The 18,882-nt window shown below is 47.5% G+C and overlaps 3 protein-coding genes across 5 annotated transcripts in view; all 3 read left to right on the top strand.

The window, feature by feature from the left end:
* ABCF2 (ATP binding cassette subfamily F member 2) overlaps positions 1-8,061 on the top strand; it is a 31,155-nt gene extending 23,094 nt beyond the window's left edge. For all 3 annotated transcript variants that reach the window (XM_048842025.2, XM_048842026.2, XM_048842023.2), the window contains 2 exons: positions 6,901-7,104; positions 7,449-8,061. In XM_048842025.2, the coding sequence (XP_048697982.1) occupies positions 6,901-7,104; positions 7,449-7,586 (342 nt within the window). In that variant the 3' untranslated portion in view covers positions 7,587-8,061. The remainder of the gene's footprint in view (positions 1-6,900; positions 7,105-7,448) is intronic.
* Positions 8,062-14,897: 6,836 nt separating this feature from the next.
* H2BK1 (H2B.K variant histone 1) lies at positions 14,898-17,383 on the top strand. Its single transcript, XM_048842158.2, has 2 exons — positions 14,898-15,216; positions 17,079-17,383. The coding sequence occupies exons 1-2, from the start codon at positions 15,076-15,078 to the stop codon at positions 17,313-17,315; spliced, it is 378 nt and encodes a 125-aa protein (XP_048698115.1). The 5' UTR covers positions 14,898-15,075; the 3' UTR covers positions 17,316-17,383.
* Positions 17,384-17,644: 261 nt separating this feature from the next.
* Positions 17,645-18,882, top strand: part of DRC11L (dynein regulatory complex subunit 11 like) — an 80,022-nt gene continuing 78,784 nt past the window's right edge. The window contains exons 1-2 of the mRNA XM_048842166.2: positions 17,645-17,855; positions 18,334-18,677. Of these exons, the coding sequence (XP_048698123.2) occupies positions 17,645-17,855; positions 18,334-18,677 (555 nt within the window). The remainder of the gene's footprint in view (positions 17,856-18,333; positions 18,678-18,882) is intronic.

The raw sequence follows: 18,882 nt of genomic DNA, 5'->3' as shown, positions 1-18,882 counted from the left end.
ACAATGCACTCCAGACAGCTGTATGTAACTACCCAGTCCTCATAATTACTTTCACTCTGCCAGTCTTTGTCATCCACAGATTTATCAGCAGTGATCAGCCTAGTACTGATCATTGCAGAACCCCACTAGAAACTTTACCATTGATGACTACTTTTTGAGATCTATTAGTTAGCCAGTTCTTAATCCATTTAATGTGTACCTTATTGATATTGTGTAGTGCTAATTTTTTTGATCAATGGCTACAAAAATCAAGAATACTACTTCTACGTGGTTACTTTTGTCAGTCAAATTTGTAATCTCATTTTTTAAAAAAATGAAAGATGGTATTATATTCCTCATCTTCTAATTTTTTACTGATTTGAATCCTGTCAGCTTTTCCAGTTCCCCAGCTTTTAAAGATTTATGAAAAACTAACAGTGGGAAAAAGATCATCTCAATCAGCTATTATAGAGCTCTACATTGATTTAAAAATATTTAGCCCTAGCATAGTCGTCTTAATATCCTCAGGTAGACTTTTATTTAAAGTGAATTTTATAATGTGGTATTGCACTACTGTGGGTTCGGCTCTGATGGCTACAGTTTCAAGCTTAACAGAGTGAAAGCTGCCTGTTCTACTTGCTTCAGATGTAGAGTCTCTAGGCACACATAAAGACCAAGGGTAGTGACCACACAGACATTCACAAGTACAAGGTCTAGTCTGTTTTATAAATTTTATTAAAGTTACAATTAAAAAGTTATGATTACCCAAGCATATAGTTACAAATATAGTTATACTCACACCCTAAATAATAATGTTAGGGTCTGATGGGTGTCTCATGGATTGATCGTCAGTAGAGGGATGGTTCCTGCTGGACTTTTCCCATGGGAATCTCAATTTTCCTGCTCTGGGCACCCCCTTTTTATAATGTGTTTCTGCCTATTCCTATATTTTCCATATGTCCATAAAAGTGTCAACCCTCTTTTTCCGTATTGGTCTGATGTACCCTAGAAACTTAAGGGACCCTGATTTCTGTAGGCCATGTAGGTTCTCTTTATTCTCATTAGCATTGACATACAACCTGTATCCTGTAGTTAAGGCACATGTTGGCAACAGATGTGCCTTTTCAGCATTTTTATGATTTAAAATTAATCTTCTGGCTAATTTTTCCCAATATCACCATTTGGTACCTTTTCCCCATCATCTCGGGGCATCGGGATATTCGTTGGTCGTTTATTTGTGTCAGCATTTCTTGTCTCCAAGGCCTAAAATAGCTAAGCTAAAATCTTGCAGGCCTCGGCCTACAGGTTCTTGCATTTCAGCTTGTCTGTCTTTTATATCGAATATGTGATTCCCTCTAAGCGTATGTCTACACTTACTGGGGATCGATGCTGCTGTGATCGATGTACCGGAGGTTGATTTAGCACCAGGGTTCTCAAACGGGGGGTCGGGACCCCTCAGGGGGTCCCAAGTTTCTTACATGGTGGGGGTCGCGAGCTCTCAGCCTCCACCCCAAACCCTGCTTTGCCTCCAGCATTTATAATGGTATTAAATATATTAAAAGTGTTTTTAATTTATAAGGGGGGAGTCTCATTCAGAGGCTTGCTATGTGAAAGGGGTCACCAGTACAAAAGTTTGAGAACTGTTGATTTAGCGGGTCTAGTGAAGACCCATTAGATCGACCACAGATCGCTCTCCTGTCAACTCCGGAGCTCCACTGGAACAGGAAGAGTAAGTTAATGGGAGAGTGTCTCCTGTCAACGCAGCGCGGGGTAGGCACAGCAGTAAGTCGACCTAAGCTACATCAACTCCAGCTACGTTATTCACATCGCTGGAGTTGTGTAACTTAGATCGACTTACCCCGGTAGTGTAGACAAGGCCTAAATACTGATCAATCTTATACTTCCAGAATTCTACAATGAATCTATGATAGAACATACTGGTACATTAATATAACATGTAAATATGAATACACGATCACACAATCAGTGAAGAATAAACTAAAATCATTGGCTACACTTAGTTACTAATGGATGAAAAAGTAGTTCGTTCATGTGATGTGACTACATCATCCTGCTTTTTTTCCAAATATGGTGCAGAAATATTTAAGACTGCTGCCTCTTCCTCATTAACAGTTTTACCATCTTCATCCAGTAGTGAGCTTGCACTATTGCTGGGATTTCTCTCATTCATGGCGTAGTTAGAAAAAAGATTCCTTCTTCTTGTTCTCAATTCTGCCAGCCATACATTCCCCCCCCCCCCCCCCTTGGTCTCGAGCTTCTCTTATCAATATACTAAAGTCTGTCTGCTCTGATGCTATATAGTATTGATGCTTCTACTTCTAACCCACAGATTATCATCCCCTGGATGGCCAGCAATTTACACATCATAGACTAGAAATCTCTTCTGTCTTTAGCGGGAATGAAAAACATGGCACATGCAACAGAGGTCACCGTGACTATTTGGTTGTTGGCCATACCCACTTCCTTGGGGTAGCATGGTACCTAAACAGAAAGAAACGGGTCCATTAGTTGACAGGGTCTCTGTCAGAAGGCCAGTTGTAGGATCCTTTTTTCCTTCACCTCATGGTCCATGTGGACTAGGTTTTTTGTGATGAGGCATCTTTAGCACTGGAGGTTGGAAGGGAACTGAGCGGCTACACTGCACCCTTCACTCCCCCTTATTTTTGGATCTGTCTGTGATGGACTTTGCGTCTGCTTGGTTTCCCATCCATATACTAACCTAGCCTGACCTAGCTTGGTTCTAGATCTGACCCTTGGGTCACAGTACAAAGTGGTATGAACTTCTCTTAAGTTGCAGCCACTCTCTGAAGTGGAGTTCTGTAGTATTTATTTAGATGGAATGTATGAGCCTAAACAAGGTTAAACTTGTCAGCAAGTTAAGGAAGTATGGGCTGGATGAATGCACTATAAGGTGGGTAGAAAGCTGGCTAGATTGTCGGGCTCAACGGGTAGTGATCAATGGCTCCATGTCTAGTTGGCAGCCGGTGTCAAGTGGAGTGCCCCAGGGGTCGGTCCTGGGGCCGGTTTTGTTCAATATCTTCATAAATGATCTGGAGGATGGTGTGGATTGCACTCTCAGCAAATTTGCGGATGATACTAAACTGGGAGGAGTGGTAGATACGCTGGAGGGGAGGGATAGGATACAGAGGGACCTAGACAAATTGGAGAATTGGGCCAAAAGAAATCTGATGAGGTTCAATAAGGGTAAGTGCAGGGTCCTGCACTTAGGACGGAAGAATCCAATGCACCGCTACAGACTAGGGACCGAATGGCTAGGCAGCAGTTCTGCGGAAAAGGACCTAGGGGTGACAGTGGACGAGAAGCTGGATATGAGTCAGCAGTGTGCCCTTGTTGCCAAGAAGGCCAATGGCTTTTTGGGATGTATAAGTAGGGGCATAGCGAGCAGATCGAGGGACGTGATCGTTCCCCTCTATTCGATATTGGTGAGGCCTCATCTGGAGTACTGTGTCCAGTTTTGGGCCCTACACTACAAGAAGGATGTGGATAAATTGGAGAGAGTCCAGCGAAGGGCAACAAAAATGATTAGGGGTCTAGAACACATGAGTTATGAGGAGAGGCTGAGGGAGCTGGGATTGTTTAGTCTGCAGAAGAGAAGAATGAGGGGGGATTTGATAGCTGCTTTCAACTACCTGAAAGGGGGTTCCAAAGAGGATGGCTCTAGACTGTTCTCAATGGTAGCAGATGACAGAACGAGGAGTAATGGTCTCAAGTTGCAGTGGGGGAGGTTTAGATTGGATATTAGGAAAAACTTTTTCAATAAGAGGGTGGTGAAACACTGGAATGCGTTACCTAGGGAGGTGGTAGAATCTCCTTCCTCAGAGGTTTTTAAGGTCAGGCTTGACAAAGCCCTGGCTGGGATGATTTAACTGGGAATTGGTCCTGCTTCAAGCAGGGGGTTGGACTAGATGACCTTCTGGGGTCCCTTCCAACCCTGATATTCTATGATTCTATGGAGTGTGGTATACAGAGTCCTCAGTCTACTTAATATGATGGAAAACACCATTAAGGATACTTTTTAACCTTTTTATTAAAGATACAGAAAAGAAAGAAACAGTTAAAAGTATTTCAAATGTGAAGTAGGTAAGGCTTTCCCATTAGCTGGAGAAAGGGTTTTTAGAATGAAAAACACCTGCACGCACTGCTGCCTGTCTCTTCAACGGTATTATAGATGATAGTCTCTCTCCTTTTGGGGAAAAGAGAATAAATTAAGTTGAAATGGGCTGCTGTTAATGTCTAATCCCATTTCCTAGAGGGTTCTATCTTTGCTGTTCCTGTGGAGCTTCTGTATCTGATATTGATTCTCACTTTCAACCACACTACTGGAAAAACCGGGGCACAGAACATGGTAGTCTCAGCCCCTTGGAGACATGGCAAACTTGTACCAGTGTTGGGCTGTTTAGGACCTTGCATTTAGCTAGCTGTTTGGTTGCAGTGTTGGAAAAGATGCAGTCTTGGCCAGCTAAGCCACTCTTATTGGACAGAAGGTAAAAGGGGGGAGAGAGGAAAATAAAGTAGTAAGGTAGAGAAGAAAAAGGACACATTGGTGGGTGGGGGATGGTGTTTGGGATTCAGCCCAGGCCAGTGGGATTGGCAATGTCATCAGGGTCTCTCTCTTCACCCAGGAAATTTCTTGGTGTCAGGATGACAAAGGTCCATTGATATTACAGTGGATCCCAGGAGATGGAGGGCAGTCAGCAATTGTCATGGTAGCCCATCTGTCGTCCATAAAATTTCCTCCCAAAGGCTTTCCCTTTAAAAACCATAAAAGGGATTGATGGGTGAAATAGCCTGCCCTCTTATTATTTTGTCCACCAAGTAGGTCTAATTTCCAACATATAAATTTTGGTTAATTGATTTCCAGTCCCACGCTTCTCTTGCCTACCAGGCATATTAACATAGTCCCTGAATTATATCAGTAGGTCTTTTTGTTTGGACTAATTGAGTCATTTAGCTTTAGCAGCTTATGTAGATTCCAAGGTCAGAAGGGACCATTATGATTAGTTAGCCTGACCTCCTGTATAACACAGGCCAGAGAACTGACCCAGAATAATTCCTAGAGCAGAGATGTTTACAAAAAACATCCAACTAGATTTTAAAATTGTCAGTGATGGAGAATCCACCCCGACCCTTGGTAAAATGTTCCAGTGGTTAATTACTCTGTTAGAAATTTACGGATTATTTCCAGTCTGAATTTGTCTAGTTTCACCTTCCAGCCATTGGATTGTGTTCTACTTTTCTCTGCTATTTTGAAGAACCCATTATTAAATGTTTGTTCCCCGTGTAGGTACCTAGAGTGTAATTAAGTCACCCCTTAACCTTCTTTTTGTTAAGCTAACACATTGAGCTCCTGGAGTCTATCACTATGAGGCATGTTTCCTAAGTTTTTAATCATTCTCGTGGCTCTTCTCTGAACCCTCTTCAGTTTATCAACATCCTTCTTGAAATGTGGACACCAGAACTAGACACAGAATTCCAGTAGTGGTCACACCAGTGCCAAATACAGAGGTAAAATAACCTCTCTGCTCCTACTCGAGATTTCCCTGTTTATGCATCCCAGGATTGCATTAGCCATTTTGGCCAAAGCATTGACTGAGTGCTCACAGTCTGCTGATTATCCACCACGCCCCGCCCCCCCCCCAGCCTTTTTCAGTCACTGCTTCCCAGGATAGAGAGTCCCCTATCCTATAAGTATGACCTACATACGTTGTTTCTAGATATATAGATTTACATTTAGCAGTAGTGAAATATGTATTATTTAGTTGTGCCCAGTTTACCAAGCAATCCAAATTGATCTGAATCAGTGACCTGTCATCTTCATTATCACTCCCCCAATTTTTGTGTCTTCTGCAAACTTTATCAGTGATGACTTTTGTCTTCTAGGTCACTGATTAAAATGTTAAGTAGCATAGGGTCAAGAACAGTTTCCTGTGGAACCCTACTGGAAACACAACAACTCGATGATGATTCCTTGTTCAGTTACATTTTTGAAAGCTATCAGTTAGTTAGTTTTTATTAATTTAATGTGTGACATGTTAATTTTATTTTCAAACGTGCTTAATACAGAAAAGGCAAAAATTTCATTATTGATGATGATTCTACCGTGTCCACCTAATAGTGGACTGGGCCCATTGTCAGGATACTTTTGTTTCTAATATATTTTAAAACAAAACTCCTTCTTAAGGTCCTTAACTCTGCTTGCCGTAGATTTCTTCTTGTGTTCATTTGCTTCTCTTATCAATTTTCTACAGTTCCACACTTCTAATTTTATATTGATTTCTATCAGTTTCCCCTTTCTTCTGTTGTGTTTTTTTTTTTTTAATAGCTGCCTTAATTTCCCCTCTAAACCACAGCTGGGTTTTTAACCAACTTGGCCGCCTTCCTCTATTGTGGCTTTTTAGGCATTTAGGAAGGTGTTTCTTAAATGATTCCCAATTATCATTTAAATTTTTCTGATTAAATACTTCCTCCCAGCTGATTTGGCTCTTAATTCCACAAAGCTAAAAATAACTTTCCCTGCTCTAGGAGAAACATCCAGTCACTCTGAAACTGAGGGCAGCATTTAGGGCTGTGGGTAGGATGTGGCCCTATAATGACCTTAATTAATTCTGTACCTGATAGGACTTCAAGCATGAGCAGCATCTTTGACTGCTCCATGTTCCTGCTTCAGAAATCTGCAGGACCCCTGGTGCAGTGGTGGGGGAAGGGTTAGTCAAGACAGGAGCCTACTGCAGCTGCCCTGCTGTGATGCAGAAGTGCTGCCCATGGAGAATTCAAGTTCTAGCATGCAGTACTCCATCCTGACTCTCATGGGAGGACCAGTCTATGGGAACTGGTGCAATCTGTGCCTCTGCAGAGCTGTAAGCATTGTCTGTTTGGCAGGTGAGCCCCATTCGGAACCTCTCTGATGGGCAGAAGTGCCGTGTGTGTTTCGCGTGGCTGGCCTGGCAGAATCCCCACATGCTCTTCCTGGATGAACCCACCAACCACTTGGATATAGAAACAATAGATGCCCTGGCAGATGCCATCAACGAGTTTGAGGGAGGAATGATGCTTGTCAGCCATGACTTCAGGCTCATCCAGCAGGTAAGGTGGGGGTGGGGTGTTTCATCAAGTACTTTTCTCAGCCAGTAAATTGGGAGTGGGGCATCTGACTCTATCAGACCCACTCTAGCTCAGCCAGATGTGATGGGCTGGATGCGTGAATTCCTGGGTGAGATTCTGTGGCCTGTTATGCTGACCACCTAATTTGGCGTAACAGCTATGAATGTGCTTAGCTGAGTTAGTGAACTGCTGGCAGCTGCTTGCCTGCTTTGGCTGGACAAAAAGGGGACGAGAGCCTGGGCCCCCCTGTGGGGTGGAGAGGGAATCCTCCACCTAGTGCCCCTGTGAGCAGAGCCGCACTAAGGACCAACTTCCTATGTTTTCAGGTTGCCCAAGAGATCTGGGTCTGCGAGAAGCAGACAATCACAAAGTGGCAGGGTGATATCCTCGCTTACAAGGAACATCTCAAGTCAAAACTAGTGGATGAGGAGCCCCAGCTCACCAAAAAGACCCACAACGTGTGAGTGCTGGGGGGGTCGGTCAGGTGCTCTTCCTAGAGACTGACACAGTGGCCAGCCTGACCCACCCTCCTGCTGACTGGAATCGACTCTGCTGCTATCTCTGTGGTTCTGTTCTAGCATTGCTGCAATATTGCTTCTCCTCGACCCCCGCCGTATCTCCACATCTGGACAAACCCTTCCCTTCTATTCCAACTGCACTCAGCCAACTGTATCCACAGCTGGATGGTGTCCCATCCTACATCAGACTTTCCACTCCAGTAGGCTGGAGTCATGGTGATGGCAGTAGGGAATCTGACTTGCAGTGATACAGAAGTGGAGACCCTAGCCCATCTTCTCACCCTTCACCCCCAACTTTCTGCTTCAGTTTAGAAACTTCACTTCAAACTCCTCAGGCCTTGATTTGTTTTTTAATGATTATTTAACAGTGTAATTACCAGATCTGCCTGAGAATCCATCAGTCAATAAAGAGGGAAGAATAGTCTCCTGCTTTCCTTCCTCTTCCTGTGAGGTGCACTGGGTGTGAGAGCGTGGAACTAGCTCTCAGTTAGTGCTGAGCTTCTTGGGTTTTAGTGCATGATACAGGGCCCCATCAGCACCCTGACCTGGACCTGGGGGAAATGCTGGAGTCTTTCCTACTGACACCAAATGCCCCCTGTTAGTAGAGAATAGTCTTCCAGTACAAATACGTACAATGGGGTGATGAGGCAACTATGGGTAACTGAGCTGCAGAGGCACTGAGGTGAGTCGATACAATAGTAACATTCATTTTAGGAGTGCAATAAATAAGAAATGTTAAATAAAAATCTACAAGTCTGTACTTTTCCAGGCCCCTTACATGCCTCTATCTTCTTACTGACTTAGCAGAATATGACACAATGCAGCTCTTTCAGTAAGTGAAGATCATGTTTCTTGGGCTGGGCAGTTCTCCCTTACTCATTGGGCTGAAAGGAAGCCAAAATCCAGTCTTTGGTGTTCTCAGTTTCTAGGAGGTTTTTAGAAGGAAATCAGTGCTTGTATCTCCTCAGCCCATGTATAGAGGCTGTGCCAATTTCCAGAATAGGCTAATACTCCATTTGCATGTATTTTGCACTGAGTGAAAGTCAAAAGTGAAGAAGTTAAAATCTTTACACCTGCAAAGTATACTTCCACCGTAGGTAGCTGTCTTGGTATTTGACATATCAGAATGTCATGTGGGACTAAAAATTAGCACTGCACAAAATCAATATGGCACACTCTAAATCAGCTAAACGGGATAAGAGATTTCCAGCTAGTTGTAAATACGGAATCGTCTAGTGTGGTCCTGCATTGAGCTGTTCTCAACCAGTGCTCTTTAATATCTGAATCAATGATCTAGAAGAAAATATAAAATCACTGCTGGCAAAATTTGCAGATGACAAAGATTTATGGGGTGATAATGATGGGGGACAAGTCAGTTGTACAACAGTATTTGAAATACACAGACAGCTGAATTTATCTAAACGGTGTTTCTATACAGCCAAATGCAAGGTCATACATTAGCAACAAAGAATGTAGGTCACATTTAACAGACTGGGGAGCTGTACCCTGAGAAGAAGTGACTCTGGAAAGGAGTTAAAAGGTTAGGGTGGAAACATGAGCTCCTAGGGTGTAGCTGTTCAGTTCTGGTGGCAACATTTCAAAACCAATGATTATGAATTGAAAAGTTGTCAGAAAAGTAGTACAAGAATGCTTTGAGGTCTGGAATACTTTCCTTAATGTGAGAGACTTCAAAAGCTCCATTTACTGAATTTGTGCAAGAGAAACTTAAGAGGTGACTTGATCATGGTCTACAAGATAGCGATGCTTTTTGAATCTAGCAGACAAAGGTAGAATGAGATTGAAAGGCTGGGAGCTGAAGCAAGACAGATTTTTACCAGGAAGGGCAACTAAGCATTAGAAGAACTCTAGGGGCTGTGGTGGATTCTCAGTTACATGGAGTCTAACAGACTTGCTGTAGCTCAACCAGATGTTCTGGGTGGGATGGAGGAATCCCTGGCTGAGATTCTCTCCCCTGGGCTAGGCAGGAGGCCAGCCTGGCTGGTCAGAATAGTCCCTTGTGCCCTTACTCTAGGAATTAAACTGGTCTGACTATACGACAGGTTTAAGGATTTATCGTGCTGAACACCCATCTTCAGAAGCCTGACTGTGGGGCCTCGGAAGCTTGGGGACCAATTGAAGTGGGTGGGGGGAAGAGAATGCTTTTAATTAACAAAAACAATATACAAATCTGACCCAATTATTCAGAATAACAGCCTGTGTCCCAGATGTATTGTGACTGGCTATGTTCAAAGGGTGAGCAACCACTCACGGCTCACTTGTGACTAAATATCGTATCTCAGCTGAAGCTCAAGCAGTGTGTGCGTCAGTTGTGCCTGTCCAGGGCTAGGGACAAACACAACCTGGCAGCAAAGGGCTGATTTGGACAGATGAACAATAATCACAAACTATCATGTGCACAAGGTGCTCTCATGGCTCCAGAGAGCCTCCTTGTGGCAGGCATTCCATGCTCACTGGCCAAGAACAAAGGGGCAGTAATGCCAGGCACACCTCATACTCTTCTGACCACTGCACAGCAGCTCCAGACATGCCAATCTTAACTCAGAGTTCAGTAAATTAATGGGAATAGATTATAAGGCTGGAAGGCACCGCTATGATCATCCAGTCTGGCCACCTGCATCATACAGGCCTTAGGAAGGGACCTCAAGATCCTCTAGTCCAGCCCCCTGGACCAAGCATACTTAAGCTGACCATCCCTGGCTTCCCTGCATTAATTCCTGTTTGAACTAGAGCATATCTTCTAGAAAAGCATCCACCTGATGGAGAATCCACCACAACCCTTGGCAAGTTGTTCCAAGGGTTAATAACCCTCTCAGTTAAAAATTTCCTTGTATGAATTTGTCTAGCTTCAGTTTCTATCCATTGAATCTTGTTATACCTTTGTTTGCTCAATGGAAGAACCCTTTGTCCAATTTCTGTTCTTCGTGTAGGTACTTACAGACTTTGATCAAGTCACCCCTTACATTTTTCTGGGTTAAACTAAATAGTTTGAGCTCCTTGGGTGAAATCCAAGAAGATACTTGGGCATTGCAATGTTGAGCATCACCGGGCCTAGGAAATCACAGGAACAACACTGCAATCCCCAAAGCCTGAGTTAGGTACGTAGCCTCCCTATATGATGAATAGGGAGAGATGGGAGCCTAAGAATGCAATCCCCTAAAGCCAGCATGAGAGGGAGGGAGATGCCAATGAGAAGGATGTGTACTAAGTCCATCCCTTCTCAGGCACCCATGTCCAGGCTGCAAGGAGTCTCCTGTCTCTGCTTAATGATCCATGAATCCTGCCCTTAGAGGCAGGTGGCTTAGTATCCCGAGTGTTTCCACACACAACAGCCAGAAGAGGAGATGGTGCCCATATAACTTTTAAGCCAGTGGTTAGAGCATTCAGATGGGATGGGGGGGAGCTGGGTTCAATTCCCCCTTCTTTGCCAGAGTTGGAGAAAGGATTTGAACAGGGGTCTCCCACCTCTCAAAAGAGTGCTTGGATAGGGAAGCTATAGGATATTCTGATGTGGGCTCCCTCAGCCACTCTCTTTGAAGCTGTTCCACTGTGGATTAAATCATTGAAGAGTGACTGGTGCAGGGGGACTGTACTTGGAGTCTCCCACCTCCCAGGGGGTGGGGTATGCCCTAACTACTGGACTGCAGAGTCATTCTCTCACTCTCTGGCCTTTTAACTACTAAGTATTATTCCACCGTATAATAGAACTATCACCACCTCTTCCTCCTGGATTTTGACTGGAATCCGATCCAGTAGGCAGCCTCTGAGCATGCCTACCGGATTAGGTCCTGCATGTGACTTTAGACAGCCAAATGGTTGTCTTGCCTGGGTTGTGAATCGCTCTGGGGCTTAAGTGGGAGACAGGCATCTGGACACCTAGAGGGGAGGCAGCAACACCTCACATGTCCAGAAATAGAAACATAGGTTGCGAAGAAACTTTTCAGGAATGGTCTAGATCAGTGGTTCTCAAACTTTTGTACTGGTGACCCCTTTCACATAGAAAGACTCTGAGTGCGACCCCTCATAAATTAAAAACACTTTTGATATGTTTAACACCATTGTAAATGCTGGAGGCAACGCGGGGTTTGGGGTGGAGGCTGACAGCTGGCGACCCCCCATGTAAGAACCTTGTGACCCCCCGAGTGGTCCAGACTCCCAGTTTGAGAACCCCTGGCCCTGCCATGAGTGCAGTGGAATGGACTAGCTGACTTCTCAAGGCCCTTCCACTCCTAGGACTCTGGGATTCTTGAACTATGGACGCCAGAACTGGAGGCAGTACTGCAGCAGTGGTTGCACCAGAGCCAAATACAGGGGTAGTGTAACCTTGCTCCTTTTACTCAGTATTCCCATTTCTACCTCCAAAGATCGCATGAGCCCTTTTGTGCACAGTGGTGGCCGGGGGCTCATGTTCAGTCGATTAGTCATCAGGACTCAACTCTTTTCCAGAGTCACCACTTCCCAGGATAGAGTCTGCCATTCTGCAAATACGGTCTTCATTCTTTGTTCCTAGCTGGGGAAGGACATTTGGCCAGATTAAAACACATATTGTTTGCTTGTGCCCAGTTTACCAAGTGGTCCAGATTGCTCCATCAGTGTCATCCCCTCTTCATTATTTACCTCTCCATCAGTGTTTGTGTCATCTGCCAACTTAACCAGGAATGATTTTGTTTTCTTCCAGGTCACTAATAAAAATATTAAATATCTTAGGGCCAAGAACTGATCCCTGCAGTACACCCCTAGAAACATAGCTGCTGGTTGATAATTCCCTGTTTAGTTACATTTTGAGATCTGTCACTTTGTCAATTTTTAATCCATTTAGTATGTGCCTGTGACGCAGGGCTAGCTGTGTGTCACATCTGATCCACATGTGGCCTCTAGCCAAGCAGAGATCCTGACACTGACCAACTCTAATCTTGGGGTGACCCATCCACCAAGCTGGACACAGGGCCTGAATCCGATAGACTACTCTGAGCCTTAGGAACAGGCTCTGACTAACTAACCTCTCCCATCCCCATCAGAGATGGGGTCTGACAGTGATGTCTTTTGCTTACTGCTAGAGCCAGACTCTCATGTGCTTCCAACCCCTTTCCCAGCACTGTGCATTGACATTGATTCCTCCACCCAGGTGCAGATAGGAAGCCAGACATGGGACTGGCAGAAGTAGCATATTCATTAGCAAAAAGAAAAGGAGGACTTGTGGCACCTTAGAGACTAACACATTTATTTGAGCAGCATCTGATGAAGTGAGCTGTAGCTCACGAAAGCTTATGCTCAAATAAATGTGTTAGTCTCTAAGGTGCCACAAGTCCTCCTTTTCTTTTTGCAGATACAGACTAACACGGCTGCTACTCTGAAACCTGACATTCATTAGTGTTTGTTTGGATTTTCCTGGCTTCCCTCCTGCCCCCCATGGTGAGTGACGCTTGTATTTCCCTGGGGACATGCACTTTGATCCATCTCCCAGGGGATGGGCCAGGAATAAAATTCAATTCAGTGAGATGTTATTGGAAAGACAAGCTGTACAAGTGCTGCCAAAGTGTAAGAAAGAGCCAGACACCCACTTCACTTGCCCTTGGTCAGATGTGTGTGTAACTCTCCCAGGATGATGTCAGATACCATGTGTGGGGTGTAATCACATGTCTAGTCATTACCTTCTGTTCCTGACCTGGCGGCATGGGCTCCATAGCATGGGGCTCTCTGCTTATCTCTAGCACCCACGGGCAGGCACAGATTTCATTGATCACCCTTTTATGAGATGTCTTCTATGGTTCTTAATCATCTGAAGGAATCTCGCTCTCATCTGTGGGACGTTGGATAGAAAGCACCTCAGTCTCTCCTCCATCATGTTGGCTACACAGTCACTCCTCTCTGGGTTAAGACTGCTTTGTACCTCATCTCTACCACTAGTTTGTGGTCACTGATTCATCCCCAAGAGAGCTCCAGAGACATCCCCGCAGCCCTGCCTATCCCCCTGAGGGTGAAGGGATTCACACTGGCACCAAACACCAGTGGTGTCCATGGAGGCACTACTGCCATAGAGTTCACCCCAGTCTTTGCAATGTGTCCTCTTTTTGCAAGTGGGACATGACTCCAGAGAGGAGCCTGGGCTAGTTTGGATTGGGGATAGGGTCACGCTGGCTTGCAGGGGTCACCTCACTGCAATTGTTCAGCTATAGGGTCAATGTTTCATTATTGCACACATACTTTGGCACTAGCTGGTTCCAGCAGCTCTTGGGGGAAGGTTGGTTGGTCCCTCTGTTATGATTTACAATCTTCCCACTGAGCAGGGGTAGATCTAGGGGACACCTCTCCAACACCCTGTGCAGACCCATCCTGGTTCTGTTGAGGACAAACCCCCAATCTTTTGCCCTACGCTGGGCTGGCGGAACCTGGCTCTCTCTGAGAGGCTCAGGGCTCTGCCTTTGTTAGACTTTGGCAGTTTGCCAGGCCAATAAAATTTCATTGAACCAAATTAGTTTCCTCTAAGTTCCTCTCTGGGCTGGTGGGGCTCTCACCCAAGGAAGAATTGCTGGCTGGATCCACTCCGGGAGCTCCTCTGATGAGGTTCAACAAGAACAAGTGCAGAGTCCTGCACTTAGGATGGAAGAATCCCAGGCACTGCTACAGACTAGGAACTGAATGGCTCGGCAGCAGTTGTGCAGAAAAGGACCTAGGGGTTACAGTGGACGAGAAGCTGGATATGAGTCAACAGTGTGTCCTTGTTGCCAAGAAGGCTAATGGGATTTTGGGCTGAATAAGTAGGGGCTTTGCCAGCAAATTGAGGGACATGATCATTCCCCTGTATTGGACATTGGTGAGGCCTCATCTGGAGTACTGTGTCCAGTTTTGGGCCCCACACTACAAGAAGGATGTGGAAAAATTGGAAAGAGTCTAGCAGAGGGCAACAAAAATGATTAGGGGACTGGAACACATGACTTATGAGGAGCGGCTGAGGGAACTGGGATTGTTTAGTCTGCAGAAGAGAAGAATGAGAGGGGATTTGATAGCTGCTTTCAACTACCTGAAAGGGGGTTCCAAAGAGGATGGATCTAGACTGTTCTCAGTGGTAGTGGATGACAGAAGGAGGAGTAATGGTCTCAGGTTGCGGTGGGGGAGGTTTAGGTTGGATGTTAGGAAAAACTTTTTCACTAGGAGGGTGGTGAAGCACTGGAATGGGTTACCTAGGGAGGTGGTGGAATCTCCTTCCTTAGAAGTTTTTAAGGTCAGGCTTGACAAAGCCCTGGCTGGGATGATTTAGTTGGGGATTGGTCCTGCTTTGAGCAGGGGGTTGGACTAGATGACCTCCTGAGGTCCCTTCCAACCCTGATATTTTATGATTGATCCTTAGTGGTCTCACCTGTGGCAGGTGATACCCTCACTATATAGCCATCTGTAGTGGTTTGCAGCCTGGCTTGTGATGTCTGGAGAGGTATCAAGAATGAGTGCAGAAGCTGGGAAGAAGCGAGGCCGAGCCCCTGCCTCTGGGGACAAGAAATCTAAGAGGAAGGTGAAGAGGAGGGAGACCTACTCAGTCTATATCTACAAAGTGCTGAAACAGGTGAGTGAGGGGCTTATCCCACCTGGCTATTCATAGAATCATAGAATATCAGGGTTGGAAGGGACCTCAGGAGGTCATCTAGTCCAACCCCCTGCTCAAAAGCAGGACCCATCCCCAATTAAATCATCCCAGCCAGGGCTTTGTCAAGCCTGACCTTAAAAACTTCTAAGGAAGGAGATTCCACCACCTTCCTAATCAATTCTAGCCATTATGTTGTTACCCCTACAGGTGGGGTGGGATTCCCAGAAGGAGACTGTGTGTGTGTGTGTCTGTGTTAATGTGAGTGTATCTGCTTCTGAGCGTGTGTGTCTGATTCCAACCTCCTTAGGTCTCTGGGTGGTCTGAGCTAACTGAGGGGAGGCACTGAAGAGGGGCATAGGACCTGCAAGATCCTAAGGGGTGGCCTATCCTAGCCCTCACCTGGGACCTAGGACAGGATTGTTGCTAGTAGCCCCGGTGCTACCACCCCTCCTGTATGCAAATATTCCTGGTCTGACTCAATCACTCTTTGACCAATGCCTCTCTCTAGTGTCTTAACACACAAACTCCACTCCTTCTGGGCTTAGTCATCGTTTGTCAATTACACCTGTTCCTAGGCAGTCCATTAGCTCCCCCAGTCAGTCAGTAGCTCTGAAATCAGTGGGCCACAGATAAGTGCAGGGTTCCTGTGTTGTCCTCCCAGAGTCCTAGCGACAAGGGCTGTCCTTCCCCTATGCCAGGATGTGAGAGGCACATACAGCCAGGGTGGGAAGCACCAGTACTGGGCTCTTGAGCAACCTAGAGAAATACTCTACATAAAGTTGGGGGAGGGAGTTGGCAGCTGCTATGGCCCTGCTGGGTTCCCATGGCAAAGTCCTGCTTGATGGCTCTGATCCCTAGCTCTGCAGGCTAGTGCAGAGTGAACTGGGGGAAGTAGGTAGTAGCCAAGGGCTCCCCTCCCCAATATCTAGTGGGGTTGTGCTGACACCTGTGTGATGAGTATGCTATTGCTCACCCCCTGAGCAGGGGGCTGCACGGTGTGCAGTCTATATGAAACACCCACCATCACCACCTGCTGTCCCCAATCCCAAGATGGGTGACCTCTGTGGCAGAGACTGCCTGCAGCACCAGGCTGGGACTGGCCGACTGCCGGCACATTTCATTAGGGTGTGCACCCAGGGAATTTTATTTATTTTTAAAGGTGAACATTTATTGAATACTCATTGTAAAGGACATTATTTTTATTCATCAAACAAACTAAAGAAACTAAAAATTAAATTTAATGTTTTTTAAATTAACAACTAAACTTTACTTAAAAAATACAAACTTAAAAAATGAGACCCAAAATAACAAATTTTTCTGTAGTGATAACCAGGCGTAGACAACTGTAAAGTCAATTTTCATGATCTTTATCTTTAACCAGATAATGAGCTAACCCAAATTGACCAAAACAGATTAAGGCTTCTTCATCTTCCTGTCCTAGAGAATGAGAGGTTGCTCACCAGGTGTTAAGGATTTAAATTCCTCAATCACCTCCCTGTAATTAACTGACAAAGCCAATTCTTGCTCAATGTACAAAATCGTGAGGGATTTGAAGTGCTGTTGGGACACTGTACTTCCGTGCCACTCGCCTGAGGCCGGACTGGAGTTGTCTTGGCTTATGACCAGTCCGTCTGGAGCCCGGAGTCGTGCCCTCCTTAGGGTCACAGGCCCTTATTGCTTCTCCTGTCAGCTGCCTTCACGGGTCCAGAAATGCCCCGTCTGCCTGCTGTGCCCTGCTGTCCGTCCCTTTCCTGCAGCTCCCCTGGGGCAAGGGAAGGGCCGGAGGCAGGCCCGGGGTGGAGCTAGTTACCACCCCGTCTCGCACGCTTCTTTCCGGCCAGGTTCACCCTGACACGGGCATCTCCTCGAAGGCCATGAGCATCATGAACTCCTTCGTGAACGACGTCTTCGAGCGCATCGCCACGGAGGCCTCCCGCCTCGCACAATACAACAAGCGCTCCACCATCACCAGCCGCGAGGTTCAGACTGCCGTCCGCCTGCTACTGCCGGGGGAGCTGGCCAAGCATGCCGTGTCCGAGGGCACCAAAGCGGTCACCAAGTACACCAGCAGCAAGTGACCGCCAGGCCAGCGTGCAGGGCGCCGGTGGCTCTGTCCCTGCCCCCGGAATAAAGCTGACACCCTCTACGGGAGCAGTGCGAGTCTGACTCCGCCATCGCCCGGGGCTGCCCCCGCCCCAGCCGGGCATGGGCTGCAGGGCCGTGGGACAAGGGCCGCGAGGGGATCCTGGGGGGTGGGCTGGGGCCACAGGGGGGCGAGGGCAGCAGCCGCCCCGCCGGGAGCATTGTGGGGGCCCGGGCTGTGTGGGGGCCCGGGCTGTGTGGGGGCCCGGGCTGTGCGGGGGCCCGGGCGCTGCCTGCAGGGGCCTGCTCGGCCCCTCTCCGCTACATGTGGCGGGGCAGCGATGAGCCTTCCGCCATCTCCACGGCAACAGCCCGCGCAATGGGGGGCGGGGTTGGGTCTCCGGGGCAACGGAAGAACCCCCTGTGCGGGGCAGCCCCGGGGGCGGCGTGGAACGGGCGTGGGCGCCATGTCCAGCCGGTGAGGCCTGGCGTAGGGGGCTGGGGGAAGCCTGGGCCGCCCCTTGGCCCCGGGCCTGGTGTGGTGTGGGGCGGCGGGGGGAGTTAGGGCAGTGTGTGGGCACTGCAGGGGGGTCTGAGGGGCACAGGGGTATTGTGGGGTGTGGGCACTGGGGCAATGGGGGGGTCTGAGGGGCACAGGGGTATTGTGCGGGGAGATCAGTACATCATGAGGGGCGTGGGCACCAGGGTGATGGGGTGGAGGTTTGGTGAAGGACAGAAAGAAGCAGTCTGACTTTGGGCTCCTGGAGGGGAGGCGGGCGCTCTAAGCTGGGTTGCAATTGGGGGTTGGGGGGCTGGTAGTGCCCATCCATACACAGACATTACCCCAAATCACTGAAGCTGTAAATTATACCTGCTGCAGTTATGTGCAGTCCCTGTGCAAACAGCCCATGGGCCCCAGGGATGGGGCCGTTCCACTGGAGGGAGGACAAGGGGGTAGTTAGGCCCCAGCATTGTGGGCTTTGGCCACATCTGCAGCCCCCTGGCCCTGAGAAGATGTCCTGCTCTCTAGCACCTACACGAGGATGTGGCTCGAGTCCCAGGCTGCCCTAAAGGAGCTGCTGGCCCAGGAGCTGCCGTCTCAGCCCCCACAGCCTGAGAAGGACCAGAGGCTATTCTTCCACATGCTGGCCACCCTGTTCCTGCGCTACACACAGATCCTGCGCTGCCTGGAGGCCTGCTATGACCAGATGGTGCATCCGCAGAAGCGCCGGGTGCTAGAGCACATGCTCGATGGGGTGATGGGCCGGGTGCTGGAGCTCAAGAATGAGATGGTGGAGACTGAGCTCTCTGAGTATCACTACATGGATGACGTGCTGCAGGACCTCAAGCTCACCCCAGTGAGAGGGGCCAGGGGTGAAGGGGGGCGGGGCCCTTGGGCTGCATGGGGCCTAGGGGCGGTGCCCTTGGGGTGCAGCATCTTGATATAAGATGTGCAGTGAACTGGCCTTGGGATGGGGGGATGCTGTGTCGTGGGGTGGGAGTGGGGCAGTGTCCGGGTGTGCTGTCCTAGCCTGGGTGCCCAGTGTTGTTGGGGTGCACTGA

This window comes from Caretta caretta, chromosome 2 (assembly GCF_965140235.1).
Source record: "Caretta caretta isolate rCarCar2 chromosome 2, rCarCar1.hap1, whole genome shotgun sequence".
NCBI classification, from domain to species: Eukaryota; Metazoa; Chordata; order Testudines; family Cheloniidae; genus Caretta; species Caretta caretta.
This window is presented reverse-complemented; position numbering and strand designations above follow the sequence as displayed.